General features: G+C 35.3%; 1 protein-coding gene across 2 annotated transcripts in view; it reads right to left on the bottom strand.

Moving 5' to 3' along the window:
• Positions 1-24,011, bottom strand: part of LOC149776685 (calcitonin gene-related peptide type 1 receptor-like) — an 86,338-nt gene that overhangs the window by 59,845 nt on the left and 2,482 nt on the right. The window contains exon 2 of one of the 2 annotated variants that reach the window (XM_089942512.1): positions 10,604-11,887. In XM_089942512.1, coding sequence (XP_089798638.1) covers positions 10,604-10,757 — 154 coding nt within the window. In that variant the 5' untranslated portion in view covers positions 10,758-11,887. The remainder of the gene's footprint in view (positions 1-10,603; positions 11,888-24,011) is intronic. The other variant, XM_089942514.1, reaches the window with a different exon arrangement.

Below are 24,011 nucleotides of genomic sequence, written 5' to 3'. Positions count from 1 at the left end.
TGACATACTTGGTACTGATCTATGTATTATATAACTATGCATATTCTAAATGACATACTTGGTACTGATCTACGGTATTATATAACTATGCATATTCTAAATGACATAATTGGTACTGATCTACGGTATTATGTGACTATGCATCTATTATATGACATACTTGGTACTGATCGATGGTATAATGTAGCATTCTAAATGACTTGGTTCTGATTTACATTATTATGTGACTACGAATCTACTAAATGAATTACTTGGAACTGATCTATTAAACGACTGTTTTTACTCGTTACGGTATCCTTAATACACTTGTCAATGTAAACAAGACACGGAGGGTATTCCATTTAGAAGTTTCTCTTTGTTAATAAAGTTAAAAGATACTATCTCAGCTGAATGATCCGATCTCTATTCTATCTCAGGTGAATGATCTGATCTTTATTCTATCTCAGGTGAATGATCCGATCTTTATACTATCTCAGGTGAATGATCTGATCTTTATACTATCTCAGGTGAATGATCTGATTTTTATTCTATCTCAGGTGAATGATCTGATCTTTATTCTATCTCAGGTGAATGATCTGATCTTTATACTATCTCAGGTGAATGATCTGATCTTTATTCTATCTCAGGTGAATGATCTGATCTTTATATTATCTCAGGTGAAAGATCTGATCTTTATACTATCTCAGGTGAATGATCCGATCTTTATACTATCTCAGGTGAATGATCTGATCTTTATAATATCTCAGGTGAATGATCTGATCTTTATTCTATCTCAGGTGAATGATCTGATCTTTATACTATCTCAGGTGAATGATCTGATCTTTATACTATCTCAGGTGAATGATCTGATCTTTATTCTATCTCAGGTGAATGATCCGATCTTTATACTATCTCAGGTGAAAGATCTGATCTTTATACTATCTCAGGTGAATGATCTGATCTTTATACTATCTCAGGTGAATGATCCGATCTTTATAATATCTCAGGTGAATGATCCGATCTTTGTAATCTCTCAGGTGAATGATCCGATCTTTATACCATCTAAGATGAATGATCCGATCTTTATACTATCTCAGGTGAATGATCCGATCTTTATACTATCTCAGGTGAATGATCCGATCTTTATACTATCTCAAGTGAATGATCTGATGTTTATTCTATCTCAGGTGAATGACCTGATCTTTATACTATCTCAGGTGAATGAACCGATCTTTATACCATCTCAGGTGAATGATCTGATCTTTATTCTATCTCAGGTGAATGATCCGATCTTTATACTATCTCAGGTGAAAGATCTGATCTTTATACTATCTCAGGTGAATGATCTGATCTTTATTCTATCTCAGGTGAATGATCCGATCTTTATACTATCTCAGGTGAATGATCTGATCTTTATAATATCTCAGGTGAATGATCTGATCTTTATAATATCTCAGGTGAATGATCTGATCTTTATACTATCTCAGGTGAATGATCCGATCTTTATACTATCTCAGGTCAATGATCTGATCTTTACAATATCTCAGGTGAATGATCTGATCTTTATTCTATCTCAGGTGAATGATCCGATCTTTATACTATCTCAGATGAATGATCCGATCTTTATACTATCTCAGGTGAATGATCCGATCTTTGTACTGTCTCAGGTCAATGATCCGATCTTTATACTATCTTAAGTGAATGATCTGATGTTTATTCTATCTCAGGTGAATGACATGATCTTTATACTATCTCAGGTGAATGATCCGATCTTTATACCATCTAAGATGAATGATCCGATCTTTATACTATCTCAGGTGAATGATCCGATCTTTATACTATCTCAGGTGAATGATCCGATCTTTATACTATCTCAGGTGAATGATCCGATCTTTATACTATCTCAGGTGAATGATCTGATATTTATTCTATCTCAGGTGAATGATCCGATCTTTATACTATCTCAGGTGAATGATCCGATCTTTATTCTATCTCAGGTGAATGATCCAATCTTTATACTATCTCAAGTGAATGATCTGATGTTTATTCTATCTCAGGTGAATGATCTGATCTTTATACTATCTCAGGTGAATGATCAGATCTTTATACTATCTCAGATGAATGATCTGATCCTTATACTATCTCAGGTGAATGATCCGATCTTTATACTATCTCAGGTGAATGATCCGATCTTTATGCTATCTCAAGTGAATGATCTGATGTTTATTCTATCTCAGGTGAATGATCTGATGTTTATTCTATCTCAGGTGAATGACCTGATCTTGATTCTATCTCAGGTGAATTATCCGATCTTTATTCCATCTCAGGTGAATGATCCGATCTTTATACTATCTCAGGCGAATGATCTGATCTTTATAATATCTCAGGTGAATGATCTGATCTTAATTCTATCTCAGGTGAATGATCTGATTTTTATTCTATCTCAGGTAAATGATCTGATCTTTATACTATCTCAGGTGAATGATCCGATCTTTATACCATCTAAGACGAATGATCCGATCTTTATACTATCTCAAGTGAATGATCCGATCTTTATACTATCTCAGGTGAATGATCCGATCTTTATACTATCTCAAGTGAATGATCTGATGTTTATTCTATCTCAGGTGAATGATCTGATGTTTATTCTATCTCAGGTGAATGATCTGATCTTTATAATATCTCAGGTGAATGATCCGATCTTTATTCTATCTCAGGTGAATGATCCGATCTTTATACTATCTCAGGTGAATGATCTGATATTTATTCTATCTCAGGTGAATGATCCGATCTTTATACTATCTCAGGTGAATGATCCGATCTTTGTACTATCTCAGGTGAATGATCCAATCTTTATACTATCTCAAGTGAATGATCTGATGTTTATTCTATCTCAGGTGAATGATCTGATCTTTATACTATCTCAGGTGAATGATCAGATCTTTATACTATCTCAGATGAATGATCTGATCTTTATACTATCTCAGGTGAATGATCCGATCTTTATACTATCTCAGGTGAATGATCCGATCTTTATGCTATCTCAAGTGAATGATCTGATGTTTATTCTATCTCAGGTGAATGATCTGATCTTTATTCTATCTCAGGTGAATGATCTGATCTTGATTCTATCTCAGGTGAATTATCCGATCTTTATTCTATCTCAGGTGAATGATCGGATCTTTATACTATCTTAGGCGAATGATCTGATCTTTATAATATCTCAGGTGAATGATCTGATCTTTATTCTATCTCAGGTGAATGATCCGATCTTTATACTATCTCAGATGAATGATCCGATCTTTATACTATCTCAGGTGAATGATCCGATCTTTGTACTATCTCAGGTCAATGATCCGATCTTTATACTATCTCAAGTGAATGATCTGATGTTTATTCTATCTCAGGTGAATGACATGATCTTTATACTATCTCAGGTGAATGATCCGATCTTTATACCATCTAAGATGAATGATCCGATCTTTATACTATCTCAGGTGAATGATCCGATCTTTATACTATCTCAGGTGAATGATCCGATCTTTATACTATCTCAGGTGAATGATCCGATCTTTATACTATCTCAAGTGAATGATCTGATATTTATTCTATCTCAGGTGAATGATCCGATCTTTATACTATCTCAGGTGAATGATCCGATCTTTATTCTATCTCAGGTGAATGATCCAATCTTTATACTATCTCAAGTGAATGATCTGATGTTTATTCTATCTCAGGTGAATGATCTGATCTTTATACTATCTCAGGTGAATGATCAGATCTTTATACTATCTCAGATGAATGATCTGATCCTTATACTATCTCAGGTGAATGATCCGATCTTTATACTATCTCAGGTGAATGATCCGATCTTTATGCTATCTCAAGTGAATGATCTGATGTTTATTCTATCTCAGGTGAATGATCTGATGTTTATTCTATCTCAGGTGAATGACCTGATCTTGATTCTATCTCAGGTGAATTATCCGATCTTTATTCTATCTCAGGTGAATGATCCGATCTTTATAATATCTCAGGTGAATGATCTGATCTTAATTCTATCTCAGGTGAATGATCTGATTTTTATTCTATCTCAGGTAAATGATCTGATCTTTATACTATCTCAGGTGAATGAGCTGATCTTTATACTATCTCAGGTGAATAATCCGATCTGTATACTATCTCAGGTGAATGATCCGATCTTTATACTATCTCAGGTGAATGATCTGATCTTTATTCTATCTCAGGTGAATGATCTGATCTTTATACTATCTCAGGTGAATGATCTGATCTTTATGCTATCTCAGGTGAATGATCTGATCTTTAACTGAATTCATGCCTGGGTTCTGCAAGACATTCTTATAAGTTTGAAGCTATTTAAACTTATATCTTTTGTCCTCGCAATGCAAAGCGTTTCTAATTTGAGTGATTTTTTTTCTCTAAACATCTACAAAATCTAATTTAACCAGTATGATGTGTATTGCTTCTGATGCTGATGACCATCACTTTACAGCTTTTTACATTCAAATTGCACTTGACTTATTTGCGAGAGGAGTCTTCTACCTTGTTCATAAAAATGCAATTAAATATAATTGCATATAGACATAAGTGTGTAAAATCTGTTTTATGAAACATAACGTTGAAATAAATCTTGTAATATCTAGAATTCACACTGGCTTGGGGCAACACGAAGAATGCCATTGTTTCAAAGTGGAACTACAGCCCCATTCCATGTGAGGCAGCAGAAGAAAGAACATTATTTATTTCAGTGTCTAACTACAGTATCCGATCCCTGTTTCAGTAGTATGCATAGGAACTGCAGAGCGTAGCCTTTATGAACTCGTGAATGTACTGGACAAAAGCCAACGTGGTCACGAATTCTGCCTTTTATTACAAAATAATAATTTAAAAAATCGCAAAGGATTCTAGTGAAAGTCAATGAACATGTTGTTCGAAATCAGCAGCGAAGGCTTTCTGTTGTGGCAGACGGGTATTGTTCCTGTTTTCGGATTTACGCCAGTTTTCTGTTTAGCCTATATATGGAAGAATGTACCTGTCACTAATAGTTCTTGCGTGTCCATACAATGCTAGCTGAATAGGTATTTAAAAATGGCAGAAGAAGCCCCTGTAAGAACCGTTGACCCCTGAGGTGCTACTGGCAAGCTTTATCACATACCGACATGGCCGAGTGTGAGACTCTAAACCACGCGGACAGAGGTGAGATGGCAGCAATCGGTAAGGCAAGCGCTTTAGACCATTCGGCCACCCGGAGAAGCGGAAAACGGATGCGATATGTCATACTGATAAATATTCGCCCAATATCATTCATTTTTCATTGTGTATTGAATACGATGAAGCTATCTTTTTCAACCTGTGCAAATTTAATCATTTTTAAATACCTATTCAGCTAGTATTTTATGGACAAGCAAGAACTATTAGTGACAGGGTACATTCTTCCATATGTATTGACATAATGACTTTTACTTGAAGACAGGGTACTTTCTTCCATGCTTATCGACGTAATAACTTTTACCTGAAGACATGGTACTTCTTCCATACTTATCGACTTAATGACTCTTACCTGAAGACAGTGTGCTCTCTTCCATGCTTATCGACTTAATGACTCTTACCTGAAGACAGTGTGCTCTCTTCCATACTTATCAACTTAATGACTCTTACCTGAAGACAGAGTGCTCTCTTCCATACTTATCGACTTAATGACTCTTAAGTGAAGACAGTGTGCTCTCTTCCATGCTTATCGACTTAATGACTCTTACCTGAAGACAGAGTGCTCTCTTCCATTCTTATCGACGTAATGACCTTGCCTAAAGACAAGGTACTTTCTTTCATTCTTACTGACGTACTGACCTTTACCAGCAGACATGACACTTTCTTTTAATACTTATCGACGTAATGACACTTACCTGAGGACAGGGTGCTGTCTTCCATACTTATCGACGTAATGATTCTTACCTGTGAACAGGATTCTTTCTCCCATTGCTATGTATATTTTATATGTAGTTGTTATTTTGTTTCTACTGTATGATTATATGCTGCTTATAATTGTGTTTTGGACTTGACCTTATTCAAAATCAAGTCCACAATGATCCTGACCAGGGATATTAATGCTGTACTGAATTTGTAAATAAAGGTAATACGTTGTTAAATTGTATCTGTGTGTGGATTAAACATTAGGGTCATTATTAATAGAGGTAAACATGTTTATTGGAGTCTTGGTCTATAGCATTGGTTTTCGCTATTGATAAACCTGTTACCTGATGTTTCCCATGTTCGTTATTATAATTCTAGTAATAGATCATGTCTTGTGACAGCGTAGAATGTTCTAGAATGGCAAATTCCATTAAGTGACATAATAATTTCAGACAAGGGTAATTGCTGTCTAGATGAGACAGAGGTGATTATAATCTTGTTTACTTCAGAAACTAATCATTATTGCGATAAGATCAGGAGAAGAATCAGTTATAATGTTGTTTTTCAATTATGCTTTGATTGGAATTATTTATTGAAATTATTATTCTCTGGATTAGGTTTTCGATCTTTTATGTTACATAGTTTAAGATCATTTAGTCGTAATACCATACTTATCGACGTAATGACCCTTACCTGAGAACATGGTACTTTCTCGCATACTTTTAGACCTAATTATCTCACATGGGGATAAATATTCAATTAAAAGTAGCACAAGAAGTGCACACCAACAGTTCGGTCTATAGGTGATTCTGGAACGCTTGCACCCTTGACTGTTTCAAAGGTTTCATATTTTATTCTTAGAAACCTCAAATGTTCCAAGACTTCCAAAGTGATCTTCCTGAAAAAATTATTCAGCGAAATATTTATTGGTTTTAAGACGCTGAACGTGGATTTTGTATCAGTGTACAACAAATACCATGTGGAGAATACTTTGCATTCCTGCTGGCAAATCTTATTTATTTCAGATTCTATACTGAGGTTGACCCAAACCATGAATTATTCCTGTCAGATACAATGCTAATATTGACCCAAATATGAATTGTCCGTGTCCGAAACAATGCTCAGACTGACCCAAATGAAGAAAATATTAGGTTCTTAGGCTATTTTAAGAATCTGATATCATTGTTCAGATTTTAAGCGAATGTGTTCTAAAGTCCATTTTCAATTAGATGATTCCATTTCTCAGATCACTTACATCTTCATGTTGTTCATAGTATTATACGTTTCAAACAGAGTAAATAAATCTTGCGTACAAACTAGAGTTGACTGACATTTTTTAGTCACAATAATCATCCATCAAACACAACTCATCCGACGAGATTTTACATTCCATTCATTGCCATTTTGTTCCTGTAGGTTGTTTTTAGCTGTTGTTTTGTCCGTTTCTTTCTGATTTTCACTATACACTGCAGAGATATTGGAAACATTTTAGCTTTTGAAAATACTCCCCCCCCCCAAAAAAAACCAGACAAAAAAACAAAGCTCTCAGTGTTTAATATAAATCAATTACAACTTACAAATACATGTATTTACCAGGATTATAAATAGCTACCGTGACACTTGTAGGAAACGCTTAACACCACAAGGTACAGGAAACCTATATGAGTTATGAATGAATTGATTTAGGAATCTAACTTACATATTTATTTGAATAGATGTTTGTATAAAAACACAGTTTTGTCTGAAGCCATATTTCGTAAAGATTGTCGCCATAATTTTTATCCAATGACCTAATTTGCTCGCGAATCATCAAGACTAGATGCTAGTATTGTTGTTTTGGGTTTAAACCCATTTCTCAGTGCAACAATGGATGTAGAAATGAAAGGTATTGATTCTATATAGATGAATCTTTCTCCAATGTACTGAAATCTCATAATTCACATAAGCATGTCGTCTATTCACAAGGGTCCATCTAAAAACGTGCCTAAAAAGCAAACAACCGCTGACACCCAGATAACTACGTGATAAAATAACATATCAAGTATTTAAAAAAACAGACTGTTTTAGTTGAGAAAACACGAGAGTACGAACAAGTTGAAATGAAATATTACACCTGACAATTAAGTCCAACAATGCAAAAAGCTCCCTGTAGCGCCAGTCGATTCGCTTTCACCATATAGGTGAATGATATCATCCCGAATAACAACAACATTCTCTTGATATCCAGATTCTGATTTTCATGACCGATAAAGACATTCATTTTGACCCAGTATGATCAGGTCATCCGCTAATAATTGTTTTAATAATAATAATAATAATAATAATAATGATAATAATAATAATAATAATAATAATAATAATAATAGTAATCTTAGTTCCAGGTGCATAACAACGTAAAACACATCGTTTAAGTTACGCATGACAATAAGGCCCGCAATTCATGGCGTATTTTATAAGACATTTGAAACAGATTTTATTTGGTTCATGAATAATCTTGATAGGTGCTTCAGACTACTTTATTGCTAATTGTCAGGAAGACACAAATAAATTTAGTCCTCTTGCAACTTTTCAAAATGTCAGGGTGAAAGAAAATGAAACTGTGAACTTCATTCATTAGTCAAATAAGGCATTTACTAAAGATTTGCGTGTCGAGTGAAATAAAGCTCTCTATAAAGTGAAATTTCATTGAACATAAAATGCTTCTGAGACACGAGCCATTAATCTGAAAATGGAATATTGCAGCACATTGGATACATCGAAATACAGACTCCAGGTCATATAAATCTTACCAAAGTGCTAAAAATAAAGAAATACCAATTTGGCGTCGATTAAATGTCTGACGCTAAAGTCATTGATGGCAAGTCTTCACACCTGCATCTCCTGTTTCCAAGCAACAGGCATAAATTAAAGGATATGCATTTACGCATCGTATTGAAGGCTTGCCATGCCATTTAAATGTTTACCTATTATTGAAATTCTGTATATAATTCAAGTTTTGTTGATCACCTTTTGTCATAATTATGAATTGTTACAAAGGCTTTTGATAGACATAAAGTAATTATCATTTGCATAGATGGGACTGTTTATTTTTTCAAGAGCTAAGTAACCCATCTATTTATTTTCTGAGAAATTCCAATCTCAACAATCTCACCCGTTCCACTCCCCACCCCCATGAAAAATTACGCCATCTATGTAATGCTAAGTATCAATTTCAGTTTCGCAAGAAAACGTTATGAAGATGTAACTAAAGTTTGAATAGGTTCAGTTAAACAGGGAATTTGAGTCTTTTATCAAAGTAAGTTCAGGTCAAATGCTAACTATCAGAGTCTATTTGATCGTACAATTAGATTCAACAATTATTTTAGTAAGTTTCTAATGACATTCTTTTCTCCAAGCAATTAAAACAATAATATACCTTTCTAATAAAATGCATAATCTCATATTTAATTTTTGTACCAACAATTGATTTTATTTTTCTGTCTGTTGTTAAAGATATTAAACTAATCTCACTTGGAATAAGATGTTCCTGGGTGCCTTTTCTCTTCCGTTTGTGGTAATTTTGGATGCGTACAATACTGGCTTGAACTTCCTAATGAAAGTAGGAGCTGTGCTACATCCCTGCATTAATATACCCTAATTCGGAATATCATTGAAGAAAGCTAAGAGGGCCACCTGGTAGACATAAGGTTCCATTTAATATCCATGAAAGTACGCCTCACTCTAGGCTGAAAACATACTACAGCTCATTTACTGAATGGGATAATATTTTAAGATTTAATATAAAGCAACAATTAGACATACAGCATCAAAGACAAATCATTTCAATAGTGTCTGTCAAGCAAAGTGTAACTGTTGAACATTCAGAAATAAAATACTGTGGAAAATATGGTGTTAAATTTTGAGGATTAGGATGGGATTTAATTCAACATTCATCATGTACATAAGATCATGTGAATATTAAAACATTTAAAAATGTACACTCACTTTTGACAGACTAGTCAAATATCACATGTATCCATAGGATACATAGATGGTGCCATGTTGAATATGACTCAAACGGCAAAGGTATCCACACGATTCACGGGTGGTGCTGTTAAGCAGACTATTCATACGGCAAAAGTATCAACACAGTTCATGGGTGGTGATATCAAGCAGAATGTTCATACGGTAAAAGCGTTCACACCATTCACGAGAGATGCTATTAAACATACTATTCATACGGTAAAAGCGTTCACACCATTCACGAGAGATGCTGTTAAACATACTATTCGTATGGTAAAAGCGTTCACACGATTCACGAGTGATGCTATTAAACATACTACTCATGCCGTAAAAGAATTCAGACGCTTCGTGAGTGATGCTATTAAACATACTATTCATACGGTAAAAGTATTTACATGATTCATGGGTGGTACTGTTATGTAGACTATTCATACGGCAAAGGTATCCACACAGTGGTGATATTAAACAGCTTATAACTATTGCACCATCTACATAACGATATAATTAGGTCGTATTCGAAGGAATAACCTTCACGCAGTAAAACAATACAAAGTCGCATTTAGTCTCATGTTAACAAATTCAGAGGACCATTTTTTTTTTGCTTTTGAGTGCGATAAAAGCTCTGACTTGAGTTCTGCATTTTAATCTACCTACTGCAATTCATTGTGTTCAATATGAGAAGTGCACCTACCTTTTATAGAAAATGGCATACGTTGGTGACGTCTAAGACATTCGTCTTTCAAACCATCGAGGATCTTTTGTAGTCTTACAGGAAACCGGGTACGTGTACCTTGCCCCACAATGTCCGTCAGATTGGTCATTTTTGTATAATTCAGACTCTCCATTGTAGAATCTTGATGCTAGAACAGCGTGTTATTTTAAGACTATGGCTGGAAAACAATGACGTGGTGTTTTTTTTTTCACAAAGCTACACAAACATTTTGTACCAATCAACACTTCTACCAGTGATAAATTAAAATTTGATTTTCGATTAACATGTGTGATTGTTTGTTATACTAGAAGATAGATCTGCGAACGAACTTTCAGTTCGCAACACACGGCCATGCATGTTGTTCCAAGCGCATTACATTGACACACCTAGTTATGCATCATGCATGCGGTATGATGTCATTGATCAATTTCCTCCATAAAGTACACAGGTGTCAATTACTTTCTGAACATTGACGTTAAGTCGTGTTAATCAATTGTGATGATGTAAAAATAATATCATATACAGATATTTCAAATTCCACAAATTTCAATTCACACTTGTAAAGTAGAGAAAAATCGATATATTCTCAGACGGTTGCTATTTGAATTGGCGACGCACATTTTCTTGACAAACGTAAAAGCACTGGAACAATTCTCAATGGTATCAGAAGTAGTGAGCTGTGTAGAAATATATACATCAGGAATTTTCGGATACCTTTGACAATGACTGAATCTTTACAGAAATCAGTAATAAAATATACTGTAGGTATATCAAATATGCTCAGGATTTAGTCATTACAATTTTTGAGTAGATACTCTCTTTCCCAGAACACATGAGAGGAACAATGAAGAGAATGTTCAGTCTACAGTAAAAGTCAGCTTAAAAGTACAGTGACAAAAGCGAAATCGACTAACAATCGAGCTACATCAAGACTGAATAGGAGGGAATTGAATTTCTTTTTGTGTATAACAGTGCAATAGAAGCTCAAATATTCAACATTACACCTCTGCATTCCATGGACTGAGCATGCGCAATCATCAAACTGATACTCATTTGAAAGGCAAGAAAAGGCGGTACCTTGTTGAGTTAATATCATACAAATCGGGGTTCTCTTTTTATATGTGCTGTCTATTAATTATAATTTCACAGGTTTCCATTGATCGTATGAAGAGACGACATCCTCTTCCAAATCTGTGTGTTTAATTCCGACGTCTTCTTCTCCTTGGCGTCAATATACTAATTCTTCTAACGCCCAGAAAATCACTGAAAATAAAAATCCCAGTAAACTTTAAGAAAAAAGGCAAAACCGGGAGCTGTCATCATCGTATAAATTTATGAATGTACTGAAATAATTCTCGAAAATAACGAACACATTCTATTGAATCAGTTTCTGTCTAAATCTATAAAGAACCTTGCTTTGAGATTCGTTCTGCGTAATCTAGTTCATTTTTAAATGGAATATCGATTGTAACTATGTATTTCAGGAGAGAGACGCAAGCGTTTGTTTTTGTTTGAATTCTTAAAACACTTATTCCCTAGCACTCAATAAATAAAAAATATTAATCTTTTGTCTAGACACTTTTAAGTAGTGCGTAACTCCACCCCCCAAATGATACGGTCAATATTTTCATAGCAATGGTAGCTAGTAAATCAATTGCGTTGTATGGTAAAGGGTGAATTTTAAACACACCCATGTTCGATACATTATTCTACCACTGGAATATTCGCCAATAATGTGCTTAAGAAGAAATATTTAAACCTGTAATACGCCATACCAAACTATATTTGGACATAGAATTATACAAATTTAGCTACTCTTTTGCATGGATGGTGGTGGTGGGGGGTAGATAATAAATCCGTAAAATATAATAGGGCACATGCAAGATACTTACAAAGGGTAACGAGGAAGATGATGAGAAGAACAACAACACAATGACTCCAAAAATATCGGGCAAAATGTCTTGCCGAATGAGATATAGATATTATTTCTAATTAAAGAAGACAGGGTGCATGTCTGTGTGCGAATGATTTATGAATTTGTAGCCTTTAGGCGCTGTCAGAGTTGCAGCACCCCCTACCCCCGTCCAAAATAAAGCCATCAGTCAGACCCTTTAAAGACCGTTACTCTCTTAGATAATATAAAATTGTAACTGGTGTGACCCGTGTGCATGTTTGTTTTGAGTGAGTGAGTGAATGCAAAGAAATAAAATTATATGAACTATTAAGGGTTATGTCTCTATTGTATTGAGATCGCAAAAACAATAAGTACTTTAGTCTTCCTATCTATTGTATCCCACTTTGGTATCCCACTTCCTATCTATTGTATCCCACTTTGGTATACAAATTCTGAAACGTCTATAACATGACTTAACTTTAGAAATTATATTTTCTTGAAAAACAAAGTATGCTTTACACTGATGAAAGTCATCAACATGATTAAATAACAATTAAGTCTTATCGAAGCAGGCACATATGTATATAAAGAATTCAAACGAACTTCACTTGTGTTCTGTACATATGTCTAGAGAAGATATTTAACAACAATGAGCAAGAACCATTCAACGTATACAAGTAAATTTTTCTAACATTTTTGTGTGAGTATTGCTTACGTAGATGATCTGTATCAGATTTTCATGATATTATATTTATGTATTATATTTATTTATTTGTTTATTTATTTATTTAAATATTTTAAAACTGGAATTGGACATTTTTAGAAAAACAAATGGAACATTGTTACCAAGACTTAGTAGAAACCGCTCAAGGCAGAAAAATGTAATAGTCATATTTTAATCGTATGCAGATGACTTAATTATATTGTCTGAAACTTTCATGAATTTGTTTCCTTATTTAGTTTCTACATATTGTTTAGAACTTTTTGGACTTCTTTTAGAACGTAAACCTTGTCAGAACTATTAAATAAGAACACTTGACGTCAACAAAGGAAAGAAAATTTCTCGCTTTTTCGCATTTTTATCTCAATAAAACCGAGACAATGAAAAAAAAATGCATAAATAACAAAGTTAAAGTAGTGCCTATAATAATCATCATACTTCACCAGGCATAGAGGCTCCGTCGAAAAGATCATCATTCATTTCCTATTTTTAGAACAGCTTTTAAACAATCATCCTACCGTCATTCTGGGAGGGCAGAATTGGCGGATACAAGTGGAAGCTATTGAGGTGGCTCTGTAGAATTTGGCAGTTATAAGTGGTTATTGTTGCAGTGAAATGGTGCACAATTATCAGGATGATAGGTGAATATTCAAAGAAGGTAAAGTATACAATATCACTGATGAATTATATAAACTTTTGTAATAAAAATGTTTTTCCATTTAGAATCCTTGGACGTTGGAGTATAGATAGCTGTTTAGTGGCGCAGTTTTGAGACGTTCCCCATCTTGTTAATTTTACTCTTTGCAATATAATTACTTGCTTCTTACAATGCACATCAGCTAACTTCATTAGTTATATTCATTAATTAGCTTTATTAATTAGCGAATTGTTTTGCACATAATGAGTAGTAGTAAGTAATAACTGTCAATGTCACAGATGAGTAACGAGAAAAATCTAGTCCAACCAAAATTACCTACAAGTAGGAGCGAGAAAGAAAAAAAAAAGACAAAGGCAAGAAACAAAAGAAAACAAATCACATAGTAAATCCCTTATGGAAGCACCTGAGACTAGTTTGAACGATGCAGGCTTGATTGCAATTCAGCTGGACCTGGAGGAAATCATCAGAGGGAGCATTTCAAAAGCAAATTTGCTGACCTGGTTAAAATACGTCCTTAAAGAACTTATCTCAACTACTGTACGAGAATTATTAGAGAACGTAAAGGATGATATAAGAAGGGAGATGGGTATAGAATGTGAAAGTACTAAAGGAGAGGACATGGGAGTTGATGGCTAGGATTAATTGCTTGGAATTTGAAAACCATCGATTGCAAGGAAAATTACAAGTGGCAAAGAAGTAGAATAACATGATGAGGCATAACTCAGACAGGACAAGGAAGCAAGCAAGTGCAGCTTCAAATCAGAAGGATCGATGCTCGAGGAAGTTAAATATTAACGGTTTAGTACTGGAAGAGGAGGAACATGAAAATCAAAGAGCGAGAATTCCGAAATTGGTGAAGTAAGTCACTTAGATCATTCTAAGCAACAAGGACATATTGGCATTACATACGATTTTCGGTCGGCAAGGACAGGCGCGACCAGTTATTGTCAAATTCTGGAGTTTGATTGAAAAATTCAAATTAGCAGGAAGCGGAAGGATTTCTAGCAAAATAAAGGAATCATCTCTGTCATTAATCCATGGATCTCTTGTTTCCTCATTCACCATGTCACATCGTTCCTTAATTCATTTACCATATCATAAATCATTTTTTTTCTTCTCATTTATACACTTACTTAATCATTTAAGCATCTTTTTCATAAATACACATCCGGAATCTAATTTCTGAGCCGTCCTACTGTTCAGTGCTTCTCCCTCCAACCATATCCAAATCTATTTATACACCCATTCATATTTGGGTTTTTTTCCTCCATGTTTTCCTCCTTTATTTACTCGTCCTCTTGTAGTTTATACCCGTATTTTCTCTGCTTATTGGTGCACAAAATTGATTAGCTCGGGAAAGGCCTGTTGGAGGTGCATACGAATGCTGTCAGGTGGATTCGTTTCATTTGTTGTTCATTGCCCATTGTATTAGTATATAACTTACAGATATTCAGTATGTACTGTAATACACTACCATGGATGGTTTTATGATGTATGCTTGTAACTTGTGTGAGTGTGAGTGCCATGCGTATGCTAAGTTTGAGGTGACACTTTATATAGTCCTGCAATAGAATATGTACATGTACTATTTCAGATGTTTTATGAATAATAGCATACAAATTATATGAATGTTAGAGGCCTACAAGGTGCAGTGCCTAAAGGAAGGGACATTTTACAATGGGTAAAACAGACGAATGCATCTATTGTATGCATACAAGAAACTCATAGTTCAAAGACCGATGAAAAATATCGGGTTGCTGAATGGAGATGCAATTATATATTTAGCCACTGTACTAGTAACAGTGCTGGGGTCTCATCATTCTTTAGAAATACTTTTTAATTTGTTATCCAAAGAGAAAGATGTGACAGTCAAGGGAGATTTATTATATACGATATTACAAATAACCGAAATGGAATAACCCTCGTAGATCTATATGGGTATAACAACGATAACATTAGCATTTTGTTTTTCAAATCGAAAGGAAGACATGTTAGTATATAAGAACTCATCAGTTGTAATTTGTGGAGATTGGAATACTGTTCAAAACCTTGATTTGGCTATTTACATTATTTTACGTGACAAAAATCAACCGTCAGGGCATCAATCCAAAACCTGAAAATCTAACTGGAATTAACCGACCCCGGGAAAAATTCCTATGAAGACTTAATGATGTATACATGGAGGCAAACATCTCCTTTGCAACAAAGATGATCATATTAATTTCTTGTATCAAAGGATATATGAATACAGCTGATGCACTTCTCTTACCAGGGTATAGGACTGATCATTCTCTTACCAGGGTATAGGAATGATCATTCTCTTACCAGGGTATAGGACTGATCATTCTCTTACCAGGGCATAGGACTGATCATTCTCTTACCAAGGTATAGGACTGATCATTCTCTTACCAGGTTATATGACTGATCATTCTCTTACCAGGGTATAGGACTGATCATTCTCTTACCAGGGCATAGGACTGATCATTCTCTTACCAAGGTATAGGACTGATCATTCTCTTACCAGGTTATATGACTGATGCACTTCTCTTACCAGGGTATAGGACTGATCATTCTCTTACCAGGGTATAGGAATGATCATTCTCTTACCAGGGTATAGGACTGATCATTCTCTTACCAGGGCATAGGACTGATCATTCTCTTACCAAGGTATAGGACTGATCATTCTCTTACCAGGTTATATGACTGATCATTCTCTTACCAGGGTATAGGACTGATCATTCTCTTACAAGGGTATACGACTGATCATTATCTTACCAGGTTATATGACTGATCATTCTCTTACCAGGGTATAGGACTGATTATTATCTTACCAGGGTATACGACTGATCATTCTCTTACCAGAGTATAGGACTGATCATTCTCTTACCAGGGTATAGTACTGATCATTATCTTACCAGGTTATATGACTGATCATTCTCTTACCAGGGTATATGACTGATCATTATCTTACCAGGTTATATGACTGATCATTCTCTTACCAGGGTATATGACTGATAATTCTCTTACCAGGGTATAGGACTGACCATTCTCTTACCAGGGTATAGGACTGATCATTATCTTACCAGGGTATATGACTGATCATTCTCTTACCAGGGTATAGGACTGATCATTCTCTTACCAGGTTATATGACTGATCATTATCTTACCAGTGTATAGGACTGATCATTCTCTTACCAGGGTATATGACTGATAATTCTCTTACCAGGGTATAGGACTGACCATTCTCTTACCAGGGTATAAGACTGACCATTCTCTTACCAGGGTATAGGACTGATCATTATCTTACCAGGGTATATGACTGATCATTCTCTTACCAGAGTATAGGACTGATCATTTTCTTACCAGGTTGTATGACTGATCAATATCTTACCAGTGTATAGGACTGATCATTCTCTTACCAGGGTATAGGACTGACCATTCTCTTACCAGGGTATAGGACTGATCATTATCTTACCAGGGTATATGACTGATCATTATCTTACCAGGTTATATGACTGATCATTCTCTTACCAGAGTATAGGACTGATCATTCTCTTACCAGGTTGTATGACTGATCAATATCTTACCAGTGTATAGGACTGATCATTCTCTTACCAGGGTATATGACTGATAATTCTCTTACCAGGTTATAGGACTGACCATTCTCTTACCAGGGTATAGGACTGATCATTATCTTACCAGAGTATATGACTGATCATTCTCTTACCAGGTTATAAGACTGTTCATTTTCTTACCAGGGTATACGACTGATCATTCTCTTACCAGGGTATAGGACTGATCATTATCTTACCAGGGTATATGACTGATCATTATCTTACCAGGGTATAGGACTGATCATTCTCTTACCAGGTTATAAGACTATTCATTTTCTTACCAGGGTATACGACTGATCATTCTCTTACCAGGGTATCGGAATGATCATTCTCTTACCAGGGTACAGGACTGATCATTATCTTACCAGGGTATATGACTGATCATTCTCTTACCAGTGTATAGGACTGATCATTCTCTTACCAGGTTATATGACTGATCATTATCTTACCAGTGTATAGGACTGATCATTCTCTTACCAGGGTATAGGACTGATAATTCTCTTACCAGGGTATAGGACTGACCATTCTCTTACCAGGGTATAGGACTGATCATTATCTTACCAGGGTATATGACTGATCATTATCTTACCAGTGTATAGGACTGATCATTCTCTTACCAGTGTATAGGACTGATCATTCTCTTACCAGGTTATATGGCTGATCATTCTCTTACCAGGGTATAGGACTGATCATTCTCTTACCAGGGTATATAACTGATAATTATCTTACCAGTGTATAGGACTGATCATCCTCTTACCAGGGTATATGATTGATCATTATCTTACCAGGATATAGGATTGATCATTCTGTTAACAGGGTATCGGAATGTTCATTCCCTTAAAAGGGTATAGGACTGATTATTCTCTTACCAGGGTATAGGACTGATCATTCTCTTACCAGTGTATAGGACTGATCATTCTCTTACCAGGTTATAAGACTGTTCATTTTCTTACCAGGGTATACGACTGATCATTCTCTTACTAGGTTATATGACTGATCATTCTCTTACCAGTGTATAGGACTGATCATTCTCTTACCAGGTTATAAGACTGTTCATTTTCTTACCAGAGTATACGACTGATCATTCTCTTACCAGGGTATAGGACTGATCATTATCTTACCAGGGTATAGGACTGATCATTATCTTACCAGGGTATATGACTGATCATTCTCTTACCAGGGTATAGGACTGATCATTCTCTTACCAGGTTATATGACTGATCATTATCTTACCAGTGTATAGGACTGATCATTCTCTTACTAGGGTATATGACTGATAATTCTCTTACCAGGGTATAGGACTGACCATTCTCTTACCAGGGTATAAGACTGATCATTATCTTACCAGGGTATATGACTGATCGTTATCTTACCAGGTTATATGACTGATCATTCTCTTACCAGTGTATAGGACTGATCATTCTCTTACCAGGGTATATAACTGATAATTATCTTACCAGTATATAGGACTGATCATCCTCTTACCAGGGTATGTGACTGATCATTATCTTACCAGGATATAGGATTGATCATTCTGTTAACAGGGTATCGGAATGTTCATTCCCTTAAAAGGGTATAGGACTGATTATTCTCTTACCAGTGTATAGGACTGATCATTCTCTTACCAGGGTATAGGACAGATTATTCTCTTACCAGGGTATAGGACTGATCATTCTCTTACCATGGTGTAGGACTGGTCATTCTCTAACCAGTGTATACGACTGATCATTCTCTTGCCAGGATATATGACTGATCATTCTCTTACCAGGGTATATGACTGAAAATTATCTTACCAGGGTATATGACTGATCATTCTCTTACCAGTGTATAGGACTGATCATTCTCTTACCAGGTTATATGACTGATCATTATCTTACCAGTGTATAGGACTGATCATTCTGTTACCAGGGTATATGACTGATAATTCTCTTACCAGGGTATAGGACTGACCATTCTCTTACCAGGGTATAAGACTGATCATTATCTTACCAGGGTATATGACTGATCATTATCTTACCAGGTTATATGACTGATCATTCTCTTACCAGTGTATAGGACTGATCATTCTCTTATCAGGGTATATAACTGATAATTATCTTACCAGTGTATAGGACTGATCATCCTCTTACCAGGGTATGTGACTGATCATTATCTTACCAGGATATAGGATTGATCATTCTGTTAACAGGGTATCGGAATGTTCATTCCCTTAAAAGGGTATAGGACTGATTATTCTCTTACCAGTGTATAGGACTGATCATTCTCTTACCAGGGTATAGGACAGATTATTCTCTTACCAGGGTATAGGACTGATCATTCTCTTACCATGGTGTAGGACTGGTCATTCTCTAACCAGTGTATACGACTGATCATTCTCTTGCCAGGATATATGACTGATCATTCTCTTACCAGGGTATATGACTGATAATTATCTTACCAGGGTATAGGACTGATCATTCTCTTACCAGGGTATAGGACTAATCATTCTCTTACCAGGGTATAGGACTGATCATTCTCTTACCAGGATATAGGATTGATCATTCTGTTAACAGGGTATCGGAATGTTCATTCCCTTACCAGGGTATATGACTGATCATTATCTTACCAGGGTATATGACTGATCATTCTCTTACCAGGGTACAGGACTGATTATTCTCTTACCAGGGTATAGGACTGATCATTCTCTTACCATGGTGTAGGACTGATCATTCTCTTACCAGTATATAGGACTGATCATTGTCTTGCCAGGTTATATGACTAGAAAAAAGAAAGAAAGGAGAACGAGGGGCATCTAGGACAAAATACACAGATTGTATTATATTAAGATTTTAAGCTCGATGGTATGAGTTGGGAGAAAAATAAGCACGAAATACGTTTTTAATCTTGAAAAACGAAATATGTCAATAAGGCAATAAAGGAACTTATCTTAGATGATGGGACGAATATATCAGACCAAGAAGATACCTTAGGGAACCTGAAATAGTTGTACTTGGAATTATACAAACATAAAAGACCAAATAGAAAAAGTAGAAGCCCCAAAATAGTTGTACTTGGAATTATACGAAAGCGGAATTGCTCAGCTTATTGCTAATGACATTCAAAATCTCAAAATAGATGCTTTAATCAAATTATTAAACAGAGTCAAAAGGAAAGAGAATCATGCGAAAGTCTACATGCAATTAATGAATACAGTATGTCTCTAAACTGATGGAAAATGGAAAAAGTAATGCTCAGATAGATTCACGGCAGAGTTATATAAATTCTTTTGGAAGACAATTTGGGGACTTTTATGCAGATAAACAAATTATTAATATACTATTGGAAAACTTTCAGATTTTCAGACTAAAGGAGTCATCACATTTCTGTCAAAAGAAGACACAAACAGAAGATAATTAAATAAAAAGCTGTGATCTATTTCATTTCTAAATATTGACTATAATATAGCCTCAGGAGATATTGCAGCAAGGATAAAAAAAATGAACTTCCATTAATAATTGGTGATCCTTAAAAAGGACTTATGAAAAGTAGATTCGTTGTAGAAAATACTAGGATATTGTAATAAATTTGGAGTATGCGCATTTGGTTTTGAAATTGTTTGCTGCTTGGAACCACCGTTTGGTAAATTATATATATTTGTTTTGTTTGTGCTGAGTGAAGCAGAGGTAAATTGATAAGTGAAAGTGGTGGTTTTATGTACGATGGTTTGAAGGTTAGTGGACTGTTTCTTTTTTCTGTCCCTGTGGAGTTATTATTTGTGGTGAACAGCTGACTGAGGCAGTGTCAGATCTAGCATTGATCTGTGGATAACAATGTGTGTCGCGCCTGTTGCGCGTTGAAGTGATGGCTGACTTGTTTTTGAGGTTCGTGTGTGTGTGTGTGTGCGTGATTGGATTTTTAACGTGGCTTTAACATATTTTCAGTCATATCGCTACGATGTCTGCAGTGTGGCAGTTTATAGTGATGTCTAGCACTGGGTCATCATGCCGCAGACATGTAGCATAATGTCCCACCCAGTCACATTATCCTGACACCTGGCAGACCAGTCCTAACACTCTTAATGCTGGGCGCCTAGTGATACAGCTGTTAGTACCATATTTGTAAGTCTTTTACATGATTCGGATGGGGATCGAACCCACGACCTCCCACATCGTAGACGGACTTTCTAACCACTAGGCCACCGGAGCGGTATTTGAGGTTCGTAAGAGACGTGTTATTCTCTGAAGAACGCATTCTCTAACCTCGTTGTACACATGACAATTCCAGTGTTATACTATCACTGACCTTCTAGTGACTTACCAGTTTAGGCTCGAATAAATAGTAACACAGAAATAGTGAAAACAACAAGCTTTCTAAAATTTAACAGATAATTTATTTTCCTGGAAAATTCTGTAAAAATGAAAAAAGGAGAAGAATTACGGTTTCAGGAATCAAATCCAAAAATAAACTAAGAAATATCCACGAATTAAATTACAAAAGTACTAGTAATAAATGTTCTAATAATTTCAAATTCGAATCCAAGATGGATGACGATGACGTATGCTGTAGTCAGTACTGTGCTTATCTACAGTTCCTTTTAGAAAAATAATAGCACTCGGTGTTGGAAATTCCAATTAAATTTGTAGGCAATGGCTTTCCAAAATTTCTGTGTGAGTACTCCTCAAAATATTTCCAGAGAATAAAGAATGAATCGTTTCAAATCCAACTGATTTGAAGAAATACTATAGCTCAAACAACAAATTAACTTGACATCATTATGAAATCCCAAAACTGAGAAATCTCCCTCAAAACAAAGATTATACTGTATCATAAGACGCAGTTTCGAAATTCCCTCAAGTTGCGAAATCGGAGTGGGATGGGGGTGGGTTTCCACATGATCATACACAGAATATAGCCTTGATTAGACCAATGATTTTATTCTCAGAATAAAAGAAGTGTTTACTTCTTAACCCACGTAGTCCCATCATGACATTGACAACAACCAATCATTTTAAAATAAAATATAACTTTGTTTACTAATTTTGAATCCAGGTCAGAATTTACATCAACACCTGGTGTTTATAAACTAACAGTCAAGGTCAAACAATTTCTGAAAAAAATATCATCTCTAGTGAAAAATATTTACATTATAATAGAATTAAAAAAATAAAACTGATAAACAATTAATTAAAAATAAGCATGCTTAAATCAGATATAGGTAGCAATTTTAAACATTGTTCGCTACCATCTAGACGATCATAATGGTCCAATGTGGTTTCCATCATGCATAGTTTGAATGGTCTGCTTGGGTGGAATCGTGTCCACTTGGGAAGTTCCGAATGACAATGCATAGCCCATAATAATTAATTAGCAGCAATAAGTACTGGTATTGCACACCAGATTAAAGTTGAATCGATTACATGATAATGTTCGAAACTTTTGCTTTCGGGATTAGGTTCTTCTATGGCTATGTTCGGTCGCTTTAGCATTGGTCCATTAGAAGTGAGTCGAAAATTATATTGTGTGCAAGTCTGTTGGGAAACGTGTATAATGGTGGAAACGCAAACTCCAGACCTGATTTTTTGGGGTAAACAGGAATAGTCCTGTGTTACATTTGTTGTCTTGTTGTTAGAGACATATGTGTAGAGAAATCTTTCCTGCAGCGAATTACGAGGATTTTTATGAAAGAGTTTTGACCCGAATAACTTATCGGAACATTTTCATGTTGGATTCAGCTTGGTTAATTTGTGTTTATTGTTGACATTTAGTTTACTTATAAGTAATTAGTGATTTAAAAAAAAGTTAGTTGCGGATGCTGAGTGACGGGCTAATATGAACAAGTCCATTGATTCAGAGTTTTGTCTTAATCGTGTTTGGAAGTCATCAATTGGGTTAGTGGTTGATTTTGGGGAAAGTCATCAATTTTGATTAGACCACAGAAGTGTGACGTTTGTGTCACTCGAGGTCGAGTAATCCTTTTAAAGGCGTGGATAATGTAATAAATTTAGAGTATGCGCATTGTGGTTATAGCACCGCGTTTTAAAGAATTCTTAGATTTTTGTGATTACTTGTCTGATTATTGGAATTCGGTGCAATGGAAATAGTTCTTAGCCTGAAATAATTAGCCAATTTCTATGATCAAACGTCGATTGCCAGTGGTGGGATGGAGCAAAATGTCGTTGTAAAAACAACACAGATTTGTCAGCTGTATCATCACTTAGTACCTGAATTGGAGGAATACTTAAAATGTGAAGGAGAGAAAATAATCGCTGGCATAACCAGTAGTAAACGTATTTTCTAGGAAGTTGCAAAAGGTTTTGATATATCTACACCTCACATTTTAAACGTATACTAATCTAGAGCGTATGTAGTATTTATCTTATTTATATATGCATGTATTGATCAATGATCATCAACACCGATGGTGATTTTGTATAAACTCAGATGTAATGTACACGAGAATAAGATTGTAATCCATCTTTAGGACCTCCCTCATTTTACTGGTAGCACCATCGCATTAGCAC

The sequence above is a fragment of the Sinohyriopsis cumingii genome, chromosome 18, assembly GCF_028554795.1.
Source record: "Sinohyriopsis cumingii isolate HCF-2022 chromosome 18, ASM2855479v2, whole genome shotgun sequence".
Lineage (NCBI taxonomy): Eukaryota > Metazoa > Mollusca > Bivalvia > Unionida > Unionidae > Sinohyriopsis > Sinohyriopsis cumingii.
This window is presented reverse-complemented; position numbering and strand designations above follow the sequence as displayed.